Raw genomic sequence first — 23,026 nt, forward strand, 5'->3', positions numbered from 1 at the left:
ACCAGCGACACATAGTGGCTTCGGGCTTGGATTTACCAAGAAAACTACCGCGCCGAGATAGGCATGACTCTTCTAATAGGGCATAGCCGAGCTCTTGAGAAAGCAAAATGATCCCATATCATCTTTGGTGACTTGCTTGGAGAGCTGTGTCTGGCAATCCAGGACCTCGAAGACTTAACGAGGGAGAACCGGGAAATAATTCGAGACATCCTAAGCGCAGCTAGCAAATACACGATTCTGCTTCCTAGTCCCAGTCCATGTCCTCTTGCATCATTGCAGACATTGAGCAGAGAGATGTTAGAGGTCCATAGGACCGTCTCGCCATCACAGCGAACTACTGCCAGTACTCCATACGCTTAAACTAGGATAAGCTTAAGAAGAAAGAACACAGTCTCAGCCTAGCCACGCTGGCCATGTACTTGCTAAACGGGGAGATCCTCGACAATTCTAGCTACTACGTTCTCCTAAGATGTAGGTTGGCTTCGAGTATAACGGTCTCCTAGTTCCTCATGGCAAGGTTTTTCGATAGGTTCTACACACCCGGCGACAAGTACATTCTCTCTTTTAATAAAGGCTGTCGCTTCACGGAAGTGGATCTCACGCCGGACGGGATCCTGACAAAAGGACATATCTAGGAGCTTGGAGAACTCATTGAGACTGTAGGTTTCCCTGACAGCCTTCTCTAGATTAATTTACCGCGCGGTAACTCAAAGCTTCGTAAGCAGAGGAGGCTTGTCTAGCTCACTGGTAAGCTTAGAACATTGTCGCAGAATTATCTTGCTGAAACGATTCAGGACCAACTAAATCACGATGCGCAAAACAAAGATAATGCTAAGTTCTAGGAAGAAAGCTTCTCCCAGAGCGCCATGAGGACCATGGCGAAAGAGGTCGTCCGGGCGATAGATCAGGGAGGACACTTAGGCTTGGCACACTCGTAGGGTTCCAAAACGCGAGTGCAATATTCATCTGTAACGAGGAGGCGCACGCAGAGCCGTTGCCGTCTTATGCCTTCACTGCTTCCTGGCCCCGAGATACTACACCGGGAGACTACGATGATAACGATCTCGATCGGTATGTATCCTCCAAGTTCGCTTCTCCAAGGAAAAAAAAAAGACAGCGATGGATTCCCGCGATTAAGGACCATGCGTTGGCTTACCGGTTTATTATTCTTTATGGGATGCCGCAGAGAGGAAGTTATCTTCCCGTGGCCACCAGAATTAAAGGACATAGCTCCAGCGCTTTTCTCAGAGTGTTGTTGAGCACAAAGTCAAGATGAGGTCATGGCGACTGGGATGAGCTCTATCGGGTGTTCCAAGGCACCGAAGCTCTTCTCTTAACACCCACCACACCGTCGCTCAGCTCCATGGCCTCGACTTCAGCACTACTGCCCGTACGTTCTTCAACCAGAACAAGGTGTGTGGGACCATTTTCGTGCTTGTAGGCTTGAAACTGTCTACGGGTAGATACAGATTATCGCCTACCTCCAGCTGATCAGGTCCTCTAATATAATTTTCTTTTCTGTCGTAACGGCATCGCCCGTGCAACTGCGAATATCAATTTCTTAGTCTCAGTATTGTCTTCAATATCTTCTAGGTCGATCGACACCGAGTCATTCTCGTATTGCCACTCGTCCACAAGCTAGCCCGGAACTGCCTTGTAATTCTATATGCAATTAATCAGGTTGATCGATGCAATCATGAACCTAGCTAGTACTTTGGCTTTCCGCAATTTTTGCCATAGGACAAAGAACGAGGCAGAAAGCCAGCGGCAGCATTCGAACTGTATAGTCGCCTTATGCAAAGCGGCACCCAGCCTCACCTCTTCCCCTTCGTCTGTTTCATTTAGTCAAAGGCCACCTGTCAGACTCACGCCACCAGTAGGAATGCCAAAGCTTGCGATAGCACGGGGCTTAAGAAGTGTCGTTTCTTCGTCTTCCATGAGTCCTTACACCATGGCCATGTCTCTTAGTACTCAAGAGGCCGTGCAAAGCAATTATGTCCCAAAAAGTCCTGCCGCACTCATTAAATCCAACAACACGTTGTCTCTATTGTTAGGCTAGACTAACACAGGGCTGGCCCTGGACCAGCCATGGCATTGACGTGAGGCCAGCCATAGCTTTGGCTATGCCAATGCCATAGATAGGTAGCTTGGTATGCTTTATACAACACTCTTCTATGACCACACGTTGGCTACACCAACACGCCTAACAGTGGTCTTTGGCCAGCCATAGCATTGGCTACGCTAATGCTGTAGATAAGTAATTACTCGGCTTTATATAACACTTCTCTAACTATAGGTTTGTTATGCTAGTATAATTAACATTTACTATCTAATTTATTTTATAAAATAAAAATATAATAAATAACGTATATTAAATGTACATATCTTACTTCGCTGATTAAATAATAATATAATATAAGAAATTAATACGTATAAAATTAATAAAGTATGATAATTTATAATTAAAAAATAATAATATCAGTAAATTAAATTATTTTATTATAAATTAAACGTCATGATGTTAATAATCTCTCTTAAAGCCGCGGCGTTTTATGTACAAACGGATCCGTACGAGCGGTGAGACCTATGGTGGATCCCATGAACATCATGAGGATGCAGAGTGACCCCCGCGCGGAGGGCTTGTGGTAGCGGTAACGCCCTAGGAAACCCCGCGATTGGTTGATATACCCCCGGTCGGTTAGTGGTCCAAACTTCCGTCCTTCACCATGTGTGCTGCCGATCTTGAACTTTGAACTTATAAGACAATTCACTCTAGTAAATTTCCGGTCCGGTTTCCCCGCCTACTCCCCACGCAGAAAACCAACTACATCTTGTTATTCCCCGTTCTGACGTCTCGGGTGGTTGTTTTCTTCTTCTTCTTCTTCTTCTTCCTTCTTATTTTATCATACTTTAAGACATGCCAGTATGAAACGAACAATAGCACAAGTCAGCCTCGTGCTGATTTCGATGGTCTGCGTGGTAGCATCCTATTACACATCGCCTCCCACTTATCCTTCACGTGTGTCTCCTTCTGAGGGCCCAGCGTCGCTACAGTTGCTAACATGAGCAACAGCGCTGGGATCTGGCAAAGGCATCTGGGCCAGCGCCTATGCTAGTGCTCATGATTTGGTGGGCCAGATGACACTTGAGGAAAAGGTTAACATCACACGAGGCTTCACTGTCGCTGATAACATATGCGCCGGAAATACGGGTACTGTTCCCCGACTTGGCTGGCCTGGCATGTGTCTCCACGACGCTGGAAATGGGGTTCGGGCCACCGACATGGTCAGCTCCTATCCCTCTGCCATTCATTCAGGCGCCAGCTGGGACAAGAATCTGACCTACGAACGCGGGTTTTACATGGGAAAGGAATTCAAGGCCAAGGGAGGTACGGAATCGGCTTGAACGTCAAGACGTCATGTTTACTGATTCCCCACTACAGTCAATGTCATGCTCGGACCAAACGCTGGTCCATTAGGCAGGTCACCACTCGCAGGACGGAATTTTGAAGGCTTCTCGGTTGACCCCTACCTGTCGGGTCGACTCAACGCCGAGACAATCGCAGGCTCCCAGGACGCCGGCGTCATTGCCATGATCAAGGTGGGGCCCCGGTGGTGGTTCGGTTTCTGAACTGTTTTCTAACGTGCCTTGACCAGCACTTCATCGCCAACGAACAGGAGACTTACAGGCGACCATATTTTGGCGTCGAAGCTGCTTCTTCCAACATTGACGACAAGACACTGCATGAGTTCTACATGTGGCCGTTCATGGATGCTGTCAAGGCGGGTGTGGCATCAGCTATGTAAGTGGTCACAAAGTTCGAAGAGTGCTCAACCTGTTCAAGGCGACGCGTTGCGATACTCATCAGTTCCTTACTGTGGGATCAACACTAATGTACTCCAAGGTGCTCGTATAATCGAGTGAACAACACGTATGCCTGTGAAAATAGCAAGCTGATGAATGGTCTTTTAAAAACAGAGCTAGCCTTCCAAGGGTTCATTCTATTAGACTGGAATGCGCAGCATGACCTCAACTCGGCAAACGCCGGTTTGGACATGCTCATGCCAGGAGGTGGCAGCTGGGGCAATAACTTAACCGCAGCAGTTTCGAACGGCACCGTTGACGAGTCTCGAGTCACGGACATGGCCACCCGGTATGTTTTCAGTGTTCCAGCGGCTCGTGCGCGGTGGCTAACGATATCAGTATCATTGCGGCATGGTATCTTGTCCAACAGAACGGTACCAATTTCCCCGAGCCGGGAGTTGGTATGAAAAATCTCACACTACCACACGAACCTATTGATGCACGAGTACCGGACTCTAGACCAATCCTACTCGAAGGCGCCATAGCAGGCCATGTGCTTGTGAAGAACGACAATAACTCATTGCCATTCAAAGGAAAGCCAAAAATGCTCTCTATTTTCGGCTACGACGCCACAGTCCCAAGAACGAAAAACACCGATACTGTCTTCCAGCTCGGTTACCTTTCATCGCCAGAGATGGCACAGGCCGTGTTGGGCACAGAACGGCATTTCGACCAGGCGGCAAAAGGCGGTACTATAGTCGTAGGAGGACGAGCTGGTGCCAATGCACCAAGTTATATAATTGACCCATTAAGCGCGATTCAACAAAGAGCGGCGGCTGATGGCACGTGGGTAAACTGGGATCTCGACTCGCCCAATCCTGGAATCAACGCAGCATCTGACGCATGCCTGGTTTTTATCAATGCCATATCGACAGAAGGCTGGGACAGGGACGGGTTGCGTGATGACTTCAGCGATGGGCTGATATTAAACGTGGCTTCGAAATGCTCCAACACCATAGTGGTGATTCACACAGTCGGTGTCCGTTTGGTGGATCAATGGATTGAACACCCGAATGTGACTGCGACGATCATGGCACATCTGCCAGGCCAGGATAGCGGACATGCTCTTGTCGATCTGCTTTATGGCGAGGCAAGTTTTTCCGGAAAGCTCCCTTACACTTTGGCAAAGAACGAGAGCGACTACTCGGTTTACCACGTATGCAATCGCACGGACTCGAATGACACGAGCCCGCAATGTGACTATACCGAGGGCGTCTATATTGACTACCGCTACTTTGACGAGAAAGATATCGAACCGCGTTACGAATTCGGATTTGGGCTCAGCTATACGACCTTTGAGTACTCTGCACTGGCAATTGATTCGACCAAACTGAATGCCGTCACGCAGCCCGGCGGGGATTTGTGGGATATCGTAACAGAAGTCAACATCGCGGTCACAAATACTGGACCGGTAGCAGGCGCCGAGGTTGCACAACTATACATCGCTATTCCGAACAGCCCCCCGAAGCAGTTGCGCGGCTTCGAGAAGACACACCTGTCACCAGGAGATTCGGGGGCAATACGTTTCGAGTTGACAAGACGTGATTTGAGTGTCTGGGATGTGGTGTCGCAGGAATGGAAGATACAGGAAGGAAACTACAGCATTTTCGTGGGAGCCAGCAGTCGGGACATCAGATTGACAGGGAATGTTCAGGTGTAGAGAGCCAAGATCTCACCACAACAAGGTGAGATCGAAGAGGCAACAAGCGTGATGCGAGAGCTACGTTAGGCTCCACGGTAAAATTTGCTTATTTCGTTCTTAAGCCGTCAGGTTAGGCCTATGTACCAGCTCGGAAGACCGTAAGCAATGTCAAATAGTTAATTAGACCGTGTTGTCCAAGACCAACCCCATTAAACAGGGCATGATCTGACACGACTCGAGGATTTGGCAGCCTAGCCGAGGGCGTGACTCGCCAACTTCAAGTGTCACGGACATTGAGTACGGCTAGGCTGGGAAACCTCAGGATGGACTTTGGTGAAGCTTATTCATCTCTACTGTGGGCCCAGCTGGAAGGCGCTTTCCATGGTCTGCGATAAGGCTGAACGAAACGAGGCACAGCCGGCGATTCTGAGGGGAACAACTGTGATTTATTTGTATTGGTCGGGGAAACGGCTGCGCCCACCATTCGTGTCCCAAGTGTGTGACTATATCGGACGACAGATACGATGCCACCACTTCCACTGATGTTGACAGTAGTCAGGGCTTTTTTTTCCTCTTCCGATATGGGATGGCTGTTGTGGTTGAGATGAACAAAAGGACCATCCGTCTCATCATCTCATCAAGTGTCCGAGCCCTCTTCGGTGCTTTGATGTTTGGTTGTTTCCCGAACTCGAACTACATGATACCCTTTATTTCCTTGCCTCTAGCGGCAGTAGTCCTGCTCCCGCCATTAGACCCTCATACCACTAAGGCCTAGTTGCCTCGCTAGGTGGGGCGATCGCCACCGTGACAGTGCCTGTGCTCCACAACGTTAAATGAGGATTTAATGCCAGAACCGCGCCGGCGCGACGTTTTGATGCACATCAAGCTTATTTCGTCATTTGTGCAATCCGCATCCGGAAAGGGTCAGGAATGACTTATTGCATAGTAGCATAGAGTCACGACTCGTCCCCAGAAGCATGTGGTCAAGCAAGGATAAGCCTGAGTCCCCGCGCCTGGCAACCTTGCAAGCAATCTGCAATCTGAACGCTGCTTCCACACTATGCCTCATAACGATGCCTTCACAAGTCTGTGCCAACTGTCGCCTAGCTATGAAACATGATGCCGCTCGACCTGAAGACGCGAACATCGCAACACGAGGTACTAGTTCTCAGGTGAGGCGGTGACATTGGATCAGACGCTTCCTTCTTCTCTCCACCTTGCCTCTTTCTGAACACTTGCCGAGATTATCGAGCGCCGAACCGCAGCGGCTGATCTACGTGGTCCAGCGAGCCGGTAGCTCTTTCGCAGATCGTGAATTCGGCAACCCGAACTGTGGCCAAGTGCTCTGGCTCTCTGTCACTACGCTGGCTGGTGTAGCTCAGTTCACCCTCTTTAGCCCCTAAGTTGATGGTTTCAACCACAACATAGCTTCAGAGCACATCGGGGATATGTCTAGACCAGCACCAATACGTGGTGCTGGTAATGAAGGCACTGCTTGCAGATTGGTATAAGAGGCCTTCTGCCACCCCTAGACTTCTCGATTTGTTTCTCAGTTCTGCAGTCTTCTCTCATTTTGTACCAAGTCCATTCGCTTTTTCTCTTTACCATACACTCGCTAATAACATTCTCTATCTGACTGTGTCAGTTCTTTCAACTCATATCCTGTTTATACAATCCCTAAACCCTGTTTCAATACCGCGACAATGAGAAACGTTCGCGACCTTGCTCTCCTTGCCCTCGTGCTGGGCGTCTCAGCCGAGTCTCTTCAAACCAACAAGCGCACAGGCCTTGACCTCCTCCTCGGCGGAGGTGGTTCGGTCTCTATCGGAGGATCCGCCTCAGGCTCTACCTCTGCGGGAGTTGGTGTCATCACAAATGCTCTTGGAGGCTGCAAAGCCAAGGTGTCCACCTGCAACAGCGCTATCCTCGGCCTAAGCGCCGGTGCTGATCTGAGCGCTTCCATATCTGCTTTGGCCGATGTCCTGGCCACTATCAATGCCGCCGTTGGCACCTGCAACGTTGCTGGCTCCATCAGCCTCACCGACTTCATCGGTCTTTCCGCAGACCTGACTGGCTTCGCATCAGCCTGTGCTAGTCTTTTTGCCGACATCCAGGGTAAAATTGACGTTGTTTCTGGCCTGAACGGCTGCTCTGTATACGGCGACGCCCTTGTAGATATCCAAGCATCCGCAGGTGCTCTGTTTGATGCTATCATTGCTATCACCGCCGATCTCAACCTCGGCGCCAGTGTCAGCATCGGCGGTCTCTTCGGTGCCGGTGCCAGCCTCAATCTGGGTTCACTGGGTGTTAGCGCTGGGGTCGAGGGCATCCTGTCCATCATCTCTGGCATTGCTGGCAACGTCGGTACTTGTGTTTCGGCCTATGCTAGTGGCACCTGTGTCAACTCTGGTGCTGGCGCTGGCGTGAGCGCAAGTCTCGGTGGCGAGATTACCGCCACCGCTGATATCAGTGGGGGTGCTTCTGCCACAGCTGTTATTACCATCGGCGCCGGCGGCTCTGGTTCCGGTTCTGGTTCCGGCACCGGCGCCATCACGGCTACAGGTGGCATCGGCGCCAGTGCGACAGATGCTGTCACCGTTTCTGCTGGTCTTGGAGGCGGCGTTGGTGGCGGAATTAGTGGCGGAATCGGTGGTGGGGCCAGTGCAACAGATGCTGTTACTGCCTCTGCGGGTTCTGGTGCTGGAATCGGCGGTGGTGCTGGTGGCTCCGGGGGCGTTACAGCCACTGCAACTCTAGGTGGCGACGCTGGGGTAACTGCAACCGTCGGCGAAGGAGCCGGAGCTACTTTGTCCGTTGGTGCCGGGGGTGAAGGCAGTGGGTCTGGTTCCGGATCCGGTAGCGGATCTGGTTCTGGCAACGGTTCTGGCTCCGGATCTGGTATTGGCAACGGCGGTGGTGCTGGTGGCTCCGGGGGCGTTACAGCCACTGCAACTCTAGGTGGCGACGCTGGAGTAACTGCAACCGTTGGCGAAGGAGCTGGAGCTACTTTGTCTGTTGGTGCCGGGGGTGAAGGCAGTGGGTCTGGTTCCGGATCCGGTAGCGGATCTGGATCTGGCAATGGTTCCGGCAATGGTTCTGGATCTGGATCTGATAACGGTAGCGGTAACGGTGGCTCCAGTGCTTCTGCCACCGATGCAGTCTCGACTACCGCAAGCTCCGTCCCTCACTCTGGTAACGGCAGCGGCAACAGTGGTGTCACTGCTACTTACGTCGAATCCGGTGCCGCATCTGCTACCGGAGCTGAGTCTGGCATCCCCACCGTCACTGGCGCCGCAGACTATACTACTAGCACCATCTACAGCACTCGTACCTACAGCATTACCTCTTGCGCTGCCTCTGTCACAGACTGCCCCGCTCTTGGCTCAACCACCACTGAAATTGTCGCAGTCTCTACTACTGTGTGTCCCGTTGCTGCTACAGAGTCTGGTGCATCTCCCAAGCCTACCACTACTGAGATTCCTGCCGACTTCACAACCAACACGATTTACAGCACAAAGACCACCACCATTACTTCATGTGCTCCCGAGGTTACTGACTGCCCCGTTGGCAAGACCACTACTGAGGTCGTCGCTGTCTCGACTAGTGTTTCCCCTGTCACAAAGACTGAAGGTCGGCCGGGCTACAGCACTTCGGCCAACGATGCCGTTTCGGCATCTGCTAGTAGCGTATCGCCTTCCAAGAGCGCTGGTGCTAATTCTGGCTCCAACTCCGGCTCCAACTCTGGATCTGGATCTGGTGCCGGTTATCCCGCCATTAGCCAGTCGTTCGCAGTTTCCGCTACTGATGCTATCGGTGTCAGTGCATCCACTCAAGCGACCACTTTCTCGACTCTCCTTGCCACTGCCTCGGGATACCCCGTTGCTGGTTCTGGCTCTGGCTCTGGTAGCTCTGTCTCCAACGCCGCACACTATCCTACTACCACCACAACTGGCAACAGTGGTGTCTCTTCAAACACCACTGCTACCGCTAGACCTACTTCTACCTTCGTCACCGCTGGCTCTTCTGCAGTGCAGGCTGTTACCGCTATGTTCGGTGTCGTCGCTATCACTGCGGCAATGATGATGCTATAGTGTTGAGGCGTTAGGCTTTCTACCGCCACTAGGTTTGACCTAGTTACTGTACAAACGAAACAAAAATGAGGTGTGCTAGTTCGCTTAGGTTTTTTTAGTTTTTCTTCTAGCGCAGATGGAGTATGGCATCTCCTTGGAAATATTTACTTATGGGATCAAACATCTCACATAATAATACAATGGGCATTGTCCACTATTCGAAAACAACCCTTGCGTTCAATACCTATTCAATTATAGGATTATACGAAAGCCAAAAGTAGGCAATACTCTAAATATTTCACTTTGCATGTCATGTATGTATATTAGTGTCTAGGAGAACCCAAGAGCCGAACCGTAGCTTCGGTGCATGTATAATACCACTGGCTTGAATACGGCAATCTTCTATTTTGACAATTATGACATGACAATACCTATGCGAGGGCACACCCCGTAGAGTATAATCAGTGGGGATATCGGCATTTACGCAAGACCATGAGGCTGATTGTGAAATGAGGATGGGTGATGAAGCGTATGATGACGTCTGATGAAGGCTTTTCGGCGATTTGCACCTGAAGGTTTGACACGCGCAACAGTCTCGAGGCCTCGTATGCAATCGCGTGCCAACGTCGCAAGCCAATTCTGTACCTTGACTGTCAGCTCCGAAATTGTCCTCTCGATATGATATCCAAGTAAATATCATTAAAAATGCACAGTATAATCTATGAGTATAATCTACTGGGGTATCTCAAGAAACAATCAACAGGGACTCCCAACTCGCGCCTTAGTTTCACCGCTGCCTGGCAATGCCCTTCAAAGTCGGATCCCCTTTCCAGCGAACAATCCCACGTAAGCTAGAAGCCTGTACAAGGTACCAATTCCGAGGAGGACTGCGAGGTTCCGTTGAAACCAATCCAAGTGAAAGCCCATATTCGCAGCAGCGAGTTTTGTGTTGTATAAATATTCGTAAGGCGCAACCATTTGTCCGAAATAGATCTCGGCCAACCAGACGCCAGGGCTCGCCCGCCACAGCCATTCCAGATGCCACTTTTTGACATTACTCAGGGGTGGTGCAGCACCACACAAGACACCGACAATGAGGCTGATCATAGTGGCAAAGAGAGGCGCATCTTCTCTTCGTAGTATCATGCTTAAGAAACTCGCCAGGCCGTAGATGCAATAGAAGTACAAGAGATTGACCAAAAAGGCCAAGTTCCACGAAATGATCGGGACAGAAAGCAGCATAAACCACGTCGTGAAGTGTAAACAAGCGAGAAGCATACGCGGGACCACCGAGGCTGACTTGGCCAAGAAATATGCCAGTCTAGAATGGCCAGCCTCTGACTCACGTCGTTGTACAAGCATCTCTTCGGAGAAAACCTTGACGCCAGGAGCTGCAGCTACAAGCCCAATGGCTATAGCAACTAGAAGTGATGTTTCGGGCGTAGATTTTATATCCATAGCAACAGACAAAATCTCAAATGGGGGATTGTATAAGCCGGTGAAGAGAACGCCGTTCTTGGAGTTCTCCGCCAGACCGATAAGAAAACCGGCGATGGACGCAAGCAACATCTCGCTCCAGAATGTGACAATACTACGGGACTGCTGCAACATCGCACGTCGTAGACAGAGCCAAAGCTGTTTGAGTCGAGATGCACCTCGTGTCCTCAAAACCTTGCTCATCGACGAGCTGCTGACCGAGATTATTGACTCGGCTCGGCTATTTCGAGTTGAACGATGGTGCGAACTGGCCCAATAGTCAATGAGCGACTCCCTCGAAATATTACCACTGCTTTTGTAGGCGCGACCATTTCCAGTGATGATGTCTGTGACCACATCTCCATAGTTGCTATGAGCCGGGAAGCGATAGCCAATGCTTTCGAAGAATAAGCGAACGTCTGCCTCTGGCCCCTCGTAGATGAGCTGACCGTTGCCAAGGAGAACCAAGTTGTCCAACATCTCGAAGATCTCCATACGCGGCTGGTGGATGATGACGATAACAGAAATGCCTAACCGTGCAATAGCCTTGAGTGTCGCCATGATCGAGCTAGCAGCTGTGGCATCCAGACCGGAAGTTGGCTCATCCAAGAATATGGCCATGGGTGCAGCAGCTAGTTCCATGCCAATACTCACACGCTTCCGTTGACCACCACTGATTACAGGCTTCCCGACGGTACCCACAAGGGAGTCTTTGACATGAGATAATTCGAGGCAATCAATGACAGAATTAACGTGTGCAACGACGTCTCGATCCTTCCACGTCCGCGGTAGACGGATCCTAGCCGAGTGTAATATGTTTTCGTAGACCGTGAGCTCAGGCAACACTATGTCATCTTGAGGAACGTAGCCTATGAGTTTCTTGTACCGCTTAAGCTTCCCTGGGACACCGTTGATAGCAACCGACCCACCAGTCTGGTTGGTTTTGCCCATCAAGACATTGACAAACGTCGACTTACCCGCTCCAGAGCCACCCATGACAGCCGTGACTGTTCCACGTTCGATAGAGCCCGTGACGTTCTGGAGAATCATCCTGGCGGAGTTCCTCGGCTGGAAGCTTAGATTGGAGTATGTGAACGAAAGACCGAAATGAGCGGCGTCGGTAGCCTTTCGCATTGACTCAACAAATGATCGAAGTTGAGGTGTCATGCCTTGCGCGTTTTCTAGCTCTTCGGCCCACATGCCCCTACTAAAGTCCATATCGAGAACGGCATGGAATCCATGCCACGCGTCCCCGCGCGGCATATATGTGTCTTCCATGGGTAGCATCTCCTGGTCGTGCTCAGTCTCATCATCCAAACGACTGTATCCGGATGCCTTGACCGACATGGCTCTCAAGGGTACCTTTGCTGAGTTGTTCAGAGAAGCGGAATGCGCGCTCGTGGTCCTGCGGAACCGGTTGCGAAGTCCGTGCACGATTATGCCCACGAGAATTGCGACATCTATCGCGAGCAAGACTATGACTGGTATTAAGTTTCGCTGAAACACGGATCCCTCTGGACAACGACTCCCGATATCGCAGGGTGTTGGTGTTGCAGCACCGGGCTGGCAATAGGAACCCGCGGGACATGGAATCATTCTATCAGCTTCGAGTCAGCATTTTCAATTCCATCAGAGATCTCTACGTAGGAATATGAAAGCTGAGAGAAATTACTCAAGTCACGAGTATCATAGGGACATACATGATCGACAAGCGAAGGCCTTGCCAGGAACAATGCGTAGTTGATGGGATCGGTAGATGGAATCGAAAGAACTTACTTGTTTCCAGGAGCGGGACAATAATTCCCAGCTTGGCACACTATCGGCTCGAACGGGCCCATGCCTATGTTGGTGCCGCTTAGTTGACACACCTGCCCAAACAAACGGGATGTTTGACAATCAGTCACAGGCGGGCAGTATTGGGGCAAGCTATTAACGGTGTTGTTAGCACCTAGCAAATATTAGCAATGACACTTTAGCTTCTCGTGAGAGTTTGGAATATAACAAACATAAGAACCCTTCGAGGCAGCCCTTCTCCTCCCACTCCTCGGCAGTCTGGATGCGGATGGGGATCGCTTCGGGCCCCCTATAACACGGCGCAGCATCGACGAGTGTTTCATTCCGAGCAATTGCATCCTTGGTCCTATAGAATGCCGTGGTGAAGGTAGTCTGATTCACAGCTGTGCATGCTCGATCGTAAATATCAAACCCAGTCTGGCCCGATGCCTCGACTAAACGATCCTGTGCGGCGTCCCATTGGAAAGTGGTAGCGGTGTTGGGACCGTTAGATGCATCGTAGATTGGCAAGCTTGTCGTGCTGCCACCGTGGAGCGTGTTGAACCATTTGCCGGTGGTGGCCTCATATACGTTCTGTGTCTGGTTTCCAATGCATTGCCATGCCGTCACACTGTCTTGACCACTGTCATCTGGCGTCGTTCGAAGCGCGCAGACACAAGCGCCGGTATCGAGAAAGCTAGGAGTTGTGTGCTCCGCCTGTGGTATGAAGGGATCCTGGGGCAGGTCGGCCGCATTGATGTTGTATTGCGGTGCTGTCATGTTGAACTACCAACGGCCATTGAAGGTCCGATGCTGTAGGCAAGGAGTCGTCACAAGAAAGAGCGACAAGCTGTATAGCCAAGGGCAGCGAGTGATGTTGAGGCACTAGAATAAAATAAAATAAAATATAATAGAACTCTCATACGGTGAAAACGGACGACATGTCCATCTTGTTATCTCTGCTGCCTAGCAGATCCTTCGTGGACCACAGCAGGAGCAGGGTGAGCGGGTCTTCAAGGACTCCAGCACCAGGCATAGCCCTGGACGTTCAGTTTTGAGGATGCCATAGATAATCACTGGTGAGAGCCAAACACACGGGTCCTACTTTCCCGTCGAGATGCTCACGTTCAATCCTTCGGGCGGTGAGTTCCTGCACTAGCATCTCAGCCTCAACAAGTCCCACATCATTTTACCAAAACAGGTAATAACGCTCGCAAGTGCTGACCTTTCGAGAGTCTCGCGAGCTGCACGCCTCGTAAGGCTTGGAAGGAAGTGACCCGCAGCCTGCCCAGCGTACGGACCCGTAGTCTATGCTACTAAGCTGTAGCCACACCTTGTTTGGCTGCGGGCCCTGGGGCCCAAACAAAAGAGACTCGAGACAGGCAGGGCCAAGCTCCGAGCTGCTAAGCGACGCCTCGAAGGATCGCGATCATTTGGGGCATGGGGATCATGGCGATTATGATGTTTGAGCCCAACGGGCCAAGACTCGCAGATTTACTGAAATTGGGATGTTTCAGCGCAGCCCATCTTGGTGCCCACCGGCGTGCTTCTCTCGTGACCAGCAGTTGTTGCGCCTGGCACTAACAGCCCTGTAACTGTTGGATTGCCCACAAGAATAAGTGTCCCAAAAAATTAGATTGCCTCCACAGCCTAAAGATAGATACGGATCCATACGGACACACATGCTAGGTACCACCCATGGTTATCACGTAAAGTTATGCAATCAAATCAGCCAATGAATCCACCTTGGGCGGCCGCAAGTATAAAGTGCAGGTGATGTTAGCACAGACCCTGACACGTTACCAGCCACTCTCGTACAGCAAGCAATCAAAGACGGGCCTGGTCCTTTTTCAACCATATTTTATCTATAACAACCAGCAGGCAAATAAAATGGTCAACTAGACAAGGTTAGTCCAGTGCATACATGGTATCTTGGGCAGTGCCTACCAATGTGGTATGTATTGTATTATATTGTATCAACCAAATGGCAAAACTATCAATCCTGCCTATTGCCACAATCGTTTCGACTATACTTGCAACAACAGCACCTAAAACAAAGCCCGTCTCAAGGGTTGTGACACAGCTTTGTCTCGAGGGGCTACGTCCTTCCGTCTGTTTTATGTTACAGTTCCAGACTGTGTAGTGCTTACGTTGGAAATTTTAGGATCTGGCCTGGCGGCATCTTGTTGTTCTCCCAATTTTTGTCTGTTGTGCGGCCGCCGGTCTGCACCAACTGCATCTCACGTACTCCGCAGAACAAGCCGTTGCGACCTGTTCGCTCAGTCAACTGCCAACTTCCCGGCTGTGGTCCAGTCCATATCTCTTCCGTAAACGGCTCGCCTTGCTGAACTGTCCGATGTGGGTTGTGCGTTGGCAATCCCACAATCTTGCTGATCAGCCACTGCGGAATCACAAAAAGACGTTCCCATCGCCGAACCCAGCGCAGCCAGCCCAGTGTGCTTTGTGAATATGCAACGCGCACATAAGGGTTGACATATGTTCCTAGCTCTTGAGCTCCCATGCTTTTTGCGGCTTGCGAAACATCTGCGAGAAACAGACAGCACTCGCATGCATCGAAAAATATCTCGGGCTCGTTCCTGAAACGTACTGGGGCTGTCACAATCTGCGCTACCGCGGGATTGATTACATGGCTTCCAATTTCTTGGAAATTCGTTGTTGGCAGCACTTTGTTGAGATTCTGAACGTATCTTGCTTGCATAGCGACGATACCGCCCCAACAAGATCTAACAGGTACCGCATCACTCTGAGCAAGAATTGCAGCTCGCGATAGGCCTTGACCTTCGGTAGTGAAAAACGGAAAGATGGGTATACCCCCGCTGTAACCTTCAGCATCTCGCTGAGCGTAGAGATCATAGAACAGGAGGGGCTGCATGAAATCCAGACCACAGGCTGCAAGATAATTCGCCCGCCCATCGTGCCCCAAGTTCGTGCTGAAGAGGAGGTTTGCCGCATCAGTTGGGTGGAAGTCGACGTCGTTGAGAAACAAAATCTTGTCAAATCCTTCTGGACCCACGCCTAGTTCTGTCTCGTCGAGTGTGTCGAGTGGCCGCAATGCTCGATTTCGTATCTCGGACAAATACGCAAGCCGTTTGACACGTTCCGTGCCATCTGGCATGACTATTGTCGGGAAACCATCCAAAGACACGTGTGCATCGTTGACAATCCTGTGCCGACAAGGAAGCCTCTCCTTCAAACCCTCTAGTGCGCGTGCACCGTCGTTGCCACTGTCGTTCTCATAGATACTAAGGAAAACGTTATCCGGCCCGAGGAGATTAATCAGCTCCAACAATGCCTTGCCCCATGATCCACTGGCCAGATGCCCATTCTTATCGTAAAGGCTTACGCTGATAAACACCTTTTCTTCAAAGGGATTTCCACATCCGTTGTTAGGTGATGCTCCAGCACACCGAGCGTTGAGTTCTCGATACTGTGGCGGTGGGTTGGTGTAAGATGGAGCGAGTATGGGAGTGGCAACGGCGAGCACCACGACCAGAACCAGGATGTACTTGACGAGTTTAAAGATTGGGACATTACGAATAAGACGCCGAAATTTCCGTGGCGTCAAGTTCCAGTGCCTCCTGTGTGTTTCATCTCTCGAGAGCAGTGATGCCGATTGACTTTGTGGCTCAGTTGGTGATTCTAAATCCCACGAATAATCGCTGGAAAGGTCTCGTGAACCACCGGCCGAATCATCGTGCGGGACGACGACCCGCTTCTCAGCTGCCAGACGTTGATTCATCGAGGCCTTGCTCTTGATCAATAAATCATCGCAGTTGAGACCGTATGGGCCGTAGCGAATGCTTATATATTATGAATAAATAAAAAAGAACTCACGCACTGACCGCTGAACTATGCTTATCGCATTGTGCTCTCACTCGACATTTTGTCGCGTCAGGTGTTGGCGCATTGTCAAAAATTGCTGGGGATAAATAATGAAGCCCCTAAAGCAGTCCCGCCAAGGCTATTTTTGGAAGTTAGTAGTCTAGTTATTCCGCTCCGGCGGGATGGGGAGGTCGGCTGTAGTGGTCAAATTTAGCCATTCAGCTTATGCAACCTACCGGATTCCCAAGGGCCTCGCAAGGGCCGATCGCTCGTTTCAAGCCCTGCCCAGCACTTCCGATCGCGAACCCCGTGTGGTGGTCTGCCCTGTCTGCATACTATGTAGTACAGCAGATGGCATTTGCTTGGCGAAGGTTCTAGCTACGTAGTTATTATGTCGGCGGCGGAGCAACTATGTAGTTGCGAGACAAATGCATACTCAGAAATATTGCAGCGCATATAATAAGGCCACTCCATAATTGCATCCGTTCAACTATGTTGCATTCACTATGCCTAAATGGAAAGCTCATAAAAGAGACTGTTTTATTTCTCTTATAGTCATAACAATCCATACAAAAGCACCTAGGTTGATAAATGTGTTGCGTACTAAGGACCCGTACAGTACACCAGCTGGGCTTTTGAAGTGGGAGGCATGGAAGCTTTCGTGGCGGCATACTCCGCTTTTAAATGCAGCCAACAATTTGCATACCTCTCTCGCAACTGTTCGGCCCAGCTTCACAAGTTACGATTGTATCTTGGATGCCGGCCGCATTTATATCGACCATGGAGGCACAATCGAAGCAAACTGGCAACTGGCCATTACGACCAGCACCGTCTACATCCAGATGTCATGAACAGACCAGGTGAGTTCATCATATTCTCCGAATTACCGCCAGAGCTTCGCCGGCAGATCTGGCTGGTTCGTCTACAATTGCTCCCTTTCAATGCCGCACCTCTTATCGGATGCTTGAAGAACTATGGCCAGCAACACAAGGCAGGTCTGAGTTTATCACAAGGCTCGACTGGCTCGACTGGGAATGGAGAGTAGATGACCCATAGCAGCTGCAAGTCGGCATATTACAGTGGATACTGCAGTCCCCCAGCTTGGCCTATCTTAACACCAAGTCTACTTATACAACCGATCGCTATTCCCCGCAACCTGGGATAGAGCAGCCAGCATCAACGGGCCGTTCTGTGTTGGAGCTTGCGGAGGACGCCATTGGTGATTCATTTGGCCAATAAGAAAAATGTATATCGGCCAGGTCTTTCCATTCAATGCGATGTTGGAAAATGTAGCGAATGGCTGTTGTGGAACTGGGATATTGCAGCTTTGTTGTGGGGAAGACAGCATTAACTACCCGCCACTGTGGGCGCAGACCCCTTGCAATAGTTGCACCGCCGCTCATGGTTGGCTGCCTCTACTTGTCTTAGTCACTTGACAGGAGACCAACGTACATACTAGTCCTCCCAGAATTTCGTCGAGGTTTGCTTAAATGAGACTGCACACGCTGGCTGCATGCACTTTGGAAAGTCAACTTCGTTTTCTTGCTATTATCTTCTTTCTCTTCCCCTTCCATGACGGAACAACGGTCGCGCGGCATGAATGTCTAGTCAATGCTGCGTTTTTTGGTCGCCAACATGACGGAACTTTAGCTGCCGTGAGGTCGTAAACACAAGGGGCACCATCGACGGACATATAAACGATCGGGAGCAGACGAAGGGTCAACATGGCCGCGGAAGATCGAGGGCCGCAGCTTGAAGCTGTGGTAATAGTGCTCCTGGCGCTGTGCTGGGTGTCGGTTAGCTTAAGGTGCTATACCATGGGTTTCCTTCTTAGACGGTTCTACGCGGAAGATTGGTTGGCTATAATTACATTGGTATGTATGGTCTAAACCCGGCTTCTTAAAATCGCTGAATTAAGAATTTCGAAACAGATATTGTACACGGCGTACTCGTCGTTCAGCTTACTCGGCGTTCATTACGGACTTGGTGCACACATTGCCGACGTCCCTCTGGACCATCATCCCCAAGCACTGTTCTACAAATGGGCAGGGCAAGTGGCATATGTCATAATCGCGGCACTGGTCAAATTTATTGTCGGCCTGTTGCTCCTACGACTGTGCGCGGGCAAGAGGTGGCAGTGCGTTACGCTTTGGACCCTGCTTGTTGTATCCGGCCTCTATGCAGCATTCTACGTTTTTGTAGTTGTTTTCCAGTGTCAGCCGGTGCAATTCTACTGGTACCGGTATGATCCCGCCCAACCAGTGAGTGGTACTTGCAATGGCAAGGCCATGGCAACAATACCGACGTATCTCTCTTTCGTCATTAGCGTGGTTTCGGATTGGGTATTGGCATTGCTACCAATTTCTATCCTATGGAATGCAAAGATGGACCGACGATCCAAGATCTCGGTCGCATGTGTGCTGTCACTGGGTTCAATGTGAGTTTTTCTCGATGTGTATATTTTCTCACGTGACATGTGTGCTGATTCTATCCCTCAGTGCGTCTATGGCAACGATTGCTCGAATACCATACGCGAAACAAGTCCTATCCGACCCTGACTACCTATACAACTTTACAGACCTGGCTATTTGGAGCACTGTTGAGATCGGCTTGGGATTGACTGCGTCTTCTCTAGCCACTTTGAAGCCGCTTTTCCGCAAATTGAAAATCCTGGTGGCTACTCGAAGTGGCAGTCATGTAACCGGTACCCTACCGCGTCATTATAGTAGACCGAGTTACTCTCGCGCGAGGAGCGGCTCGATCTTCAGGGGTCATAACCGAGAAATCAAAAAGCTGCAGAAATCCCCACCCACACGAAGCCCGGCTACAGGCAGTTGGAAAGCGCTCGGCGACAAACCAAATGTGCCGGGTGGAGCGTATGAGCTATCACTCACCACCGAGACCAGTAGTGTGAGGACAACCATAACTGCCATCCAGTCTATGGATGAGGTTAATCGTTTGAGTCCACCACCACCATTACACCATGATTCATTCAAGCGGACATCTGTTTCTTTTCGCATTTCACATGTTGATCTCCCTGCAGCGGGGTCTGAACGGATGGTCTAGAGGCTGAAGATTTAGATTACATAATTAGTGCATAGCAGTCATGAACAAACTCCTACTCAAGCACCCGGATTTCCCACGGTACCTGTGTTTTTGACTTCAAACATGTCAATCTGGTTAGCTGTACAGGCTCTTGCCTTCAAGTCACCGCAGAAACTCCCTGCTTCCACCACCACCAAAAAAAAAAAAAAAGAAGAAGAAAAAGCCACCCATAATTATTTGGCAAGTAGTGGGTGCAAAAGTTCGCGATGACCATAACTATAGGGGATGAAATGGATGATCGGTCACACTATTATATGCTTGAGCCACATGATGATATGAACATTGCTTGGTTAACTCTACAATGTCTTTACATGGAAAAGCATGTAGAGTTTCTACCATTCCAATCACTTGGTCATGCGCGAATCCTTGAGTGCATACTGGGTCTTACAGTAAAACATCCGGTAGAAAAGCAAGCCCCGTCGCACATCCAACATCACTCCAACTTGTCCGAGCAAGTAATAATCTGTCATATCCACACTTATGAAGAAAGAAAATTGGTCCATATATGTGCTCGTCTTAAGCCATGGAAGCGGAAGACTATCCTAGTTTTTCACTATTCACGTATGTCACTTTGTATATTAGCTAGAGTCATGGGGAATGGTGCTGGAGAGATGATGAGGAACGGTAGTACCTGACCCCCATGCAAATTTCCAGACTCTAATCCACTACGACACTGGGCACAACTAACACCAGTCTATGCTTTCATCTGCGTCCATCAAAACTTCCTCTGGCTGGCACCTACTTTCAGTGCCCCCTTGGGCCATCGCGCTCGTCCATATCTCTACATCCAGGTGAAACAAGACATGACCTAGAAAGTGCTCATGGGAGAGTTTCGCTGCCACAAAAATCTCGCCGTCGATTATGGCTTCACCATCCATGAAAGAGGGGGAGACCTCTAAATCGAGGATTTCACTGAAGAGCGGATCGTAGCCGCCAAAGATGCGATGAAGAGACTCGTTCACAGGTGGCAGGGAAGTTTCACCTGGCTTCTTGATCAATGATATGATGACCGAATCCTTAAGCGATCGAACAGAACACCAGTTCTTTCGAACGACTGGGCCAACTGGGGTTTCGGGAATCTCTGTTGAACCCCAATCAAGCAAAAAGCATCTATCAGCACTCCCAACAAAGGCAGCAAGGCCCCCGAATGTGCCTCTTAGGCGAGATGAGTCGTTTTCTGGTTCAGCCACTTCGCTGCAGCTATTCAAATCGACCGCATGACTCAGGGAGAAATCAAGAGTTTTGTCCTGCTTTAATGATCTCAACTTCAGGAGGCGTGAGAAGCTTTTGTCTTTGCGAGTCTGGGAATGGGTTATTACGACTCTCTGCAGCCTCGCAGACTTGGTAAGCGGTACATCTAAGAGCCGTAAGTATTATCCATAGGTATGTTTTATGGGATTTTATAACTTACAACAGGTCGGTCGCGAAGACTCGTCCAGAGTGAGATATTTCTGCCCTGGATGGAGTCGCAATATCCCAAACGCCCGTCTCTTAAATCTGGAGGGATGCGGCTCAGATTCAGATTCGGCTTGGAGGAGCACTGTAGCTATGCTCAAACTGTCTGCGAAACGACAGTTCAAACCCAGCATGTATATGCTTTTGTCGAGACTGCCTTCGGTATCAACAGCGCAGAACAAACCTTCGATACTCAGTTCGTCCCCGTCGACCTTGATTTTCGAGCCGGTACCAGCAAGATTGGTGAATGGAAGATCACGTGTGAACTGCGCGGGGTTGGTGGCAAGGATACCCTCGACGGTAGGTCCAGTAAATGCCAGAATTGAGTTGTCGCTTGAATTCTTGAGGATTTCCAGCTGAAGCCGTTGGAATGCCCTGGAACCCTCTCCGTATAGCAGTGGCATGGTCACATCAAACATACCCATGAGACAGTAAGCTTTGTCCTCTTCTTTCGAAGTGTTTCTTTCGGACGCCCAGAAAAATCGCGTTGCAATGCTGAAAGAATCAAGCGCATCGCGTATATTGGAAGTTCTTCGCAGGAGCTTCGTGTCAATGCCTGTGATGAGAGAAATATCGAGTGCTTTGCTGTCGCGTGTACCAAGGACGTGCCAGTCGCGATTTAAAAATTGCACAAATTTGGGCGCCAAAAGCTCTTGCAGTGTCCAGCCTCTGGTAAACCATTTGCAATCTTCAAAGCTGTCAATAGCATCGCCGAGATACGCATAGCAGACTGCCGCAGCCTCGTACCACTTGAACATGGAGTTTATGGCCTCGGATAGCTCGCTGCTACTGCTTTTGTCAATGCAACAAGTATCAATCCATATGTAGTCGAATCCGTCATGTAGAGCTCTTGAGCAGCTGGCCTTGACCTTGACAGCACCGATCTTATTTTCCCACATGACTATAGGTTTTCTTGCTACATCTTCAAAGAGCACTTCTCCTCCCTCCCACGTATGCGAGAGAATAGCATATGCTGGCGTGAATGTGGGGTCGTCGAACGTCCTGAGACGTAGTGTTCGGGTGTTCAGCAATCGCATCGAGAGCCTTGTGCTTCAAATTTTGCGAGATAGGCCGGTGGAAAGGTCTATTATCGGTACAACTTTACGCCTGGAAGTTCAGCAAGCAGCCGACACAGGTCATTTTCATCTCGGTGAAATGTAGCGGGTATGCATGGAGCATAAGCCACTATCTAAGCCCTCTCGTGCTGTTGCTGAATTGTGCTCTTGAGTGTGTGGTTATCTCAGCTTCACCCAGCCCTACAGCGTAGTCCAAAATATGCATGCGGTAAGATGAAAAGAACCGCGGAACGAGATGATATTATAATGAAACACTATCGCTCAACAAGCTCAATTTCCATAAGATGGCAAGGCAGACTGCAAGATAGTCGTAGGGCTCCACCATCTCAACAATAGAAGTAATCTGTACGGAGTACTTTACTGCACACCACAATTGTGCTGCGATGGCTACATCGAGAGGCGAGACCAGAACAGTGGTAAACGCCTCCAAAAACAAACCAAACGCTCTGTAGAATAGCCCCATCATATTGTCTATAACAGGACTGACATGCAATGACAGCAATTTGTTTCCAAAATGCGCCTCTTTAGGCATACTACCTGATTAAGCAATCCACTAGAACTAGATGCGATGACTCTGTATAATGCGGTGGCTATCATAAAGCTATGGTCTGGTGGATGGGGAACAGAGCTACCGCTCTCTCTAAAGTTAGAGCATCGACTGACTAGATACGATATTCAATAATGATCACCTATCCTCATTTAAGAAAAGTAGATAGCTAGTC

The 23,026-nt window shown here is 49.9% G+C and overlaps 6 protein-coding genes across 6 annotated transcripts; 3 read left to right on the forward strand and 3 right to left on the reverse strand.

Moving 5' to 3' along the window:
• Positions 1-2,925: 2,925 nt before the first annotated feature.
• Positions 2,926-5,524, forward strand: BKA67DRAFT_596077 (Cel3e-like protein; the record flags this gene model as incomplete). Its single annotated transcript, XM_046105254.1, has 6 exons — positions 2,926-3,019; positions 3,074-3,388; positions 3,443-3,600; positions 3,657-3,802; positions 3,905-4,153; positions 4,204-5,524. The coding sequence occupies 6 exons, from the start codon at positions 2,926-2,928 to the stop codon at positions 5,522-5,524; spliced, it is 2,283 nt and encodes a 760-aa protein (XP_045951175.1).
• A 1,685-nt stretch (positions 5,525-7,209) lies between these two features.
• Positions 7,210-9,597, forward strand: BKA67DRAFT_542210 (uncharacterized protein; the record flags this gene model as incomplete). The annotated part of the gene is made up of 1 exon (XM_046101071.1): positions 7,210-9,597. The coding sequence occupies one exon, from the start codon at positions 7,210-7,212 to the stop codon at positions 9,595-9,597; it is 2,388 nt and encodes a 795-aa protein (XP_045951176.1).
• A 789-nt stretch (positions 9,598-10,386) lies between these two features.
• Positions 10,387-13,605, reverse strand: BKA67DRAFT_527875 (uncharacterized protein; the record flags this gene model as incomplete). The annotated part of the gene is made up of 3 exons (XM_046098901.1): positions 10,387-12,649; positions 12,829-13,000; positions 13,059-13,605. The coding sequence occupies 3 exons, from the start codon at positions 13,603-13,605 to the stop codon at positions 10,387-10,389; spliced, it is 2,982 nt and encodes a 993-aa protein (XP_045951177.1).
• A 1,366-nt stretch (positions 13,606-14,971) lies between these two features.
• Positions 14,972-16,585, reverse strand: BKA67DRAFT_596079 (cryptococcal mannosyltransferase 1-domain-containing protein; the record flags this gene model as incomplete). Its single annotated transcript, XM_046105255.1, has 2 exons — positions 14,972-16,424; positions 16,497-16,585. 2 exons carry the CDS (start codon positions 16,583-16,585, stop codon positions 14,972-14,974), a joined length of 1,542 nt encoding a protein of 513 aa, XP_045951178.1.
• Positions 16,586-18,232: 1,647 nt separating this feature from the next.
• BKA67DRAFT_131639 (uncharacterized protein) lies at positions 18,233-19,802 on the forward strand. The gene is made up of 3 exons (XM_046095003.1): positions 18,233-18,542; positions 18,600-19,105; positions 19,167-19,802. The coding sequence occupies exons 1-3, from the start codon at positions 18,393-18,395 to the stop codon at positions 19,732-19,734; spliced, it is 1,224 nt and encodes a 407-aa protein (XP_045951179.1). The 5' UTR covers positions 18,233-18,392; the 3' UTR covers positions 19,735-19,802.
• Positions 19,803-20,270: 468 nt separating this feature from the next.
• Positions 20,271-22,576, reverse strand: BKA67DRAFT_632651 (heterokaryon incompatibility protein-domain-containing protein). The gene is made up of 2 exons (XM_046105610.1): positions 21,185-22,576; positions 20,271-21,130 (listed from the first exon to the last, which is right to left on the reverse strand). Exons 1-2 carry the CDS (start codon positions 22,263-22,265, stop codon positions 20,457-20,459), a joined length of 1,755 nt encoding a protein of 584 aa, XP_045951180.1. The 5' UTR covers positions 22,266-22,576; the 3' UTR covers positions 20,271-20,456.
• Between the last annotated feature and the right edge of the window lie 450 nt (positions 22,577-23,026).

Source organism: Truncatella angustata (genome assembly GCF_020726525.1).
Source record: "Truncatella angustata strain MPI-SDFR-AT-0073 chromosome Unknown BKA67scaffold_13, whole genome shotgun sequence".
Lineage (NCBI taxonomy): Eukaryota > Fungi > Ascomycota > Sordariomycetes > Amphisphaeriales > Sporocadaceae > Truncatella > Truncatella angustata.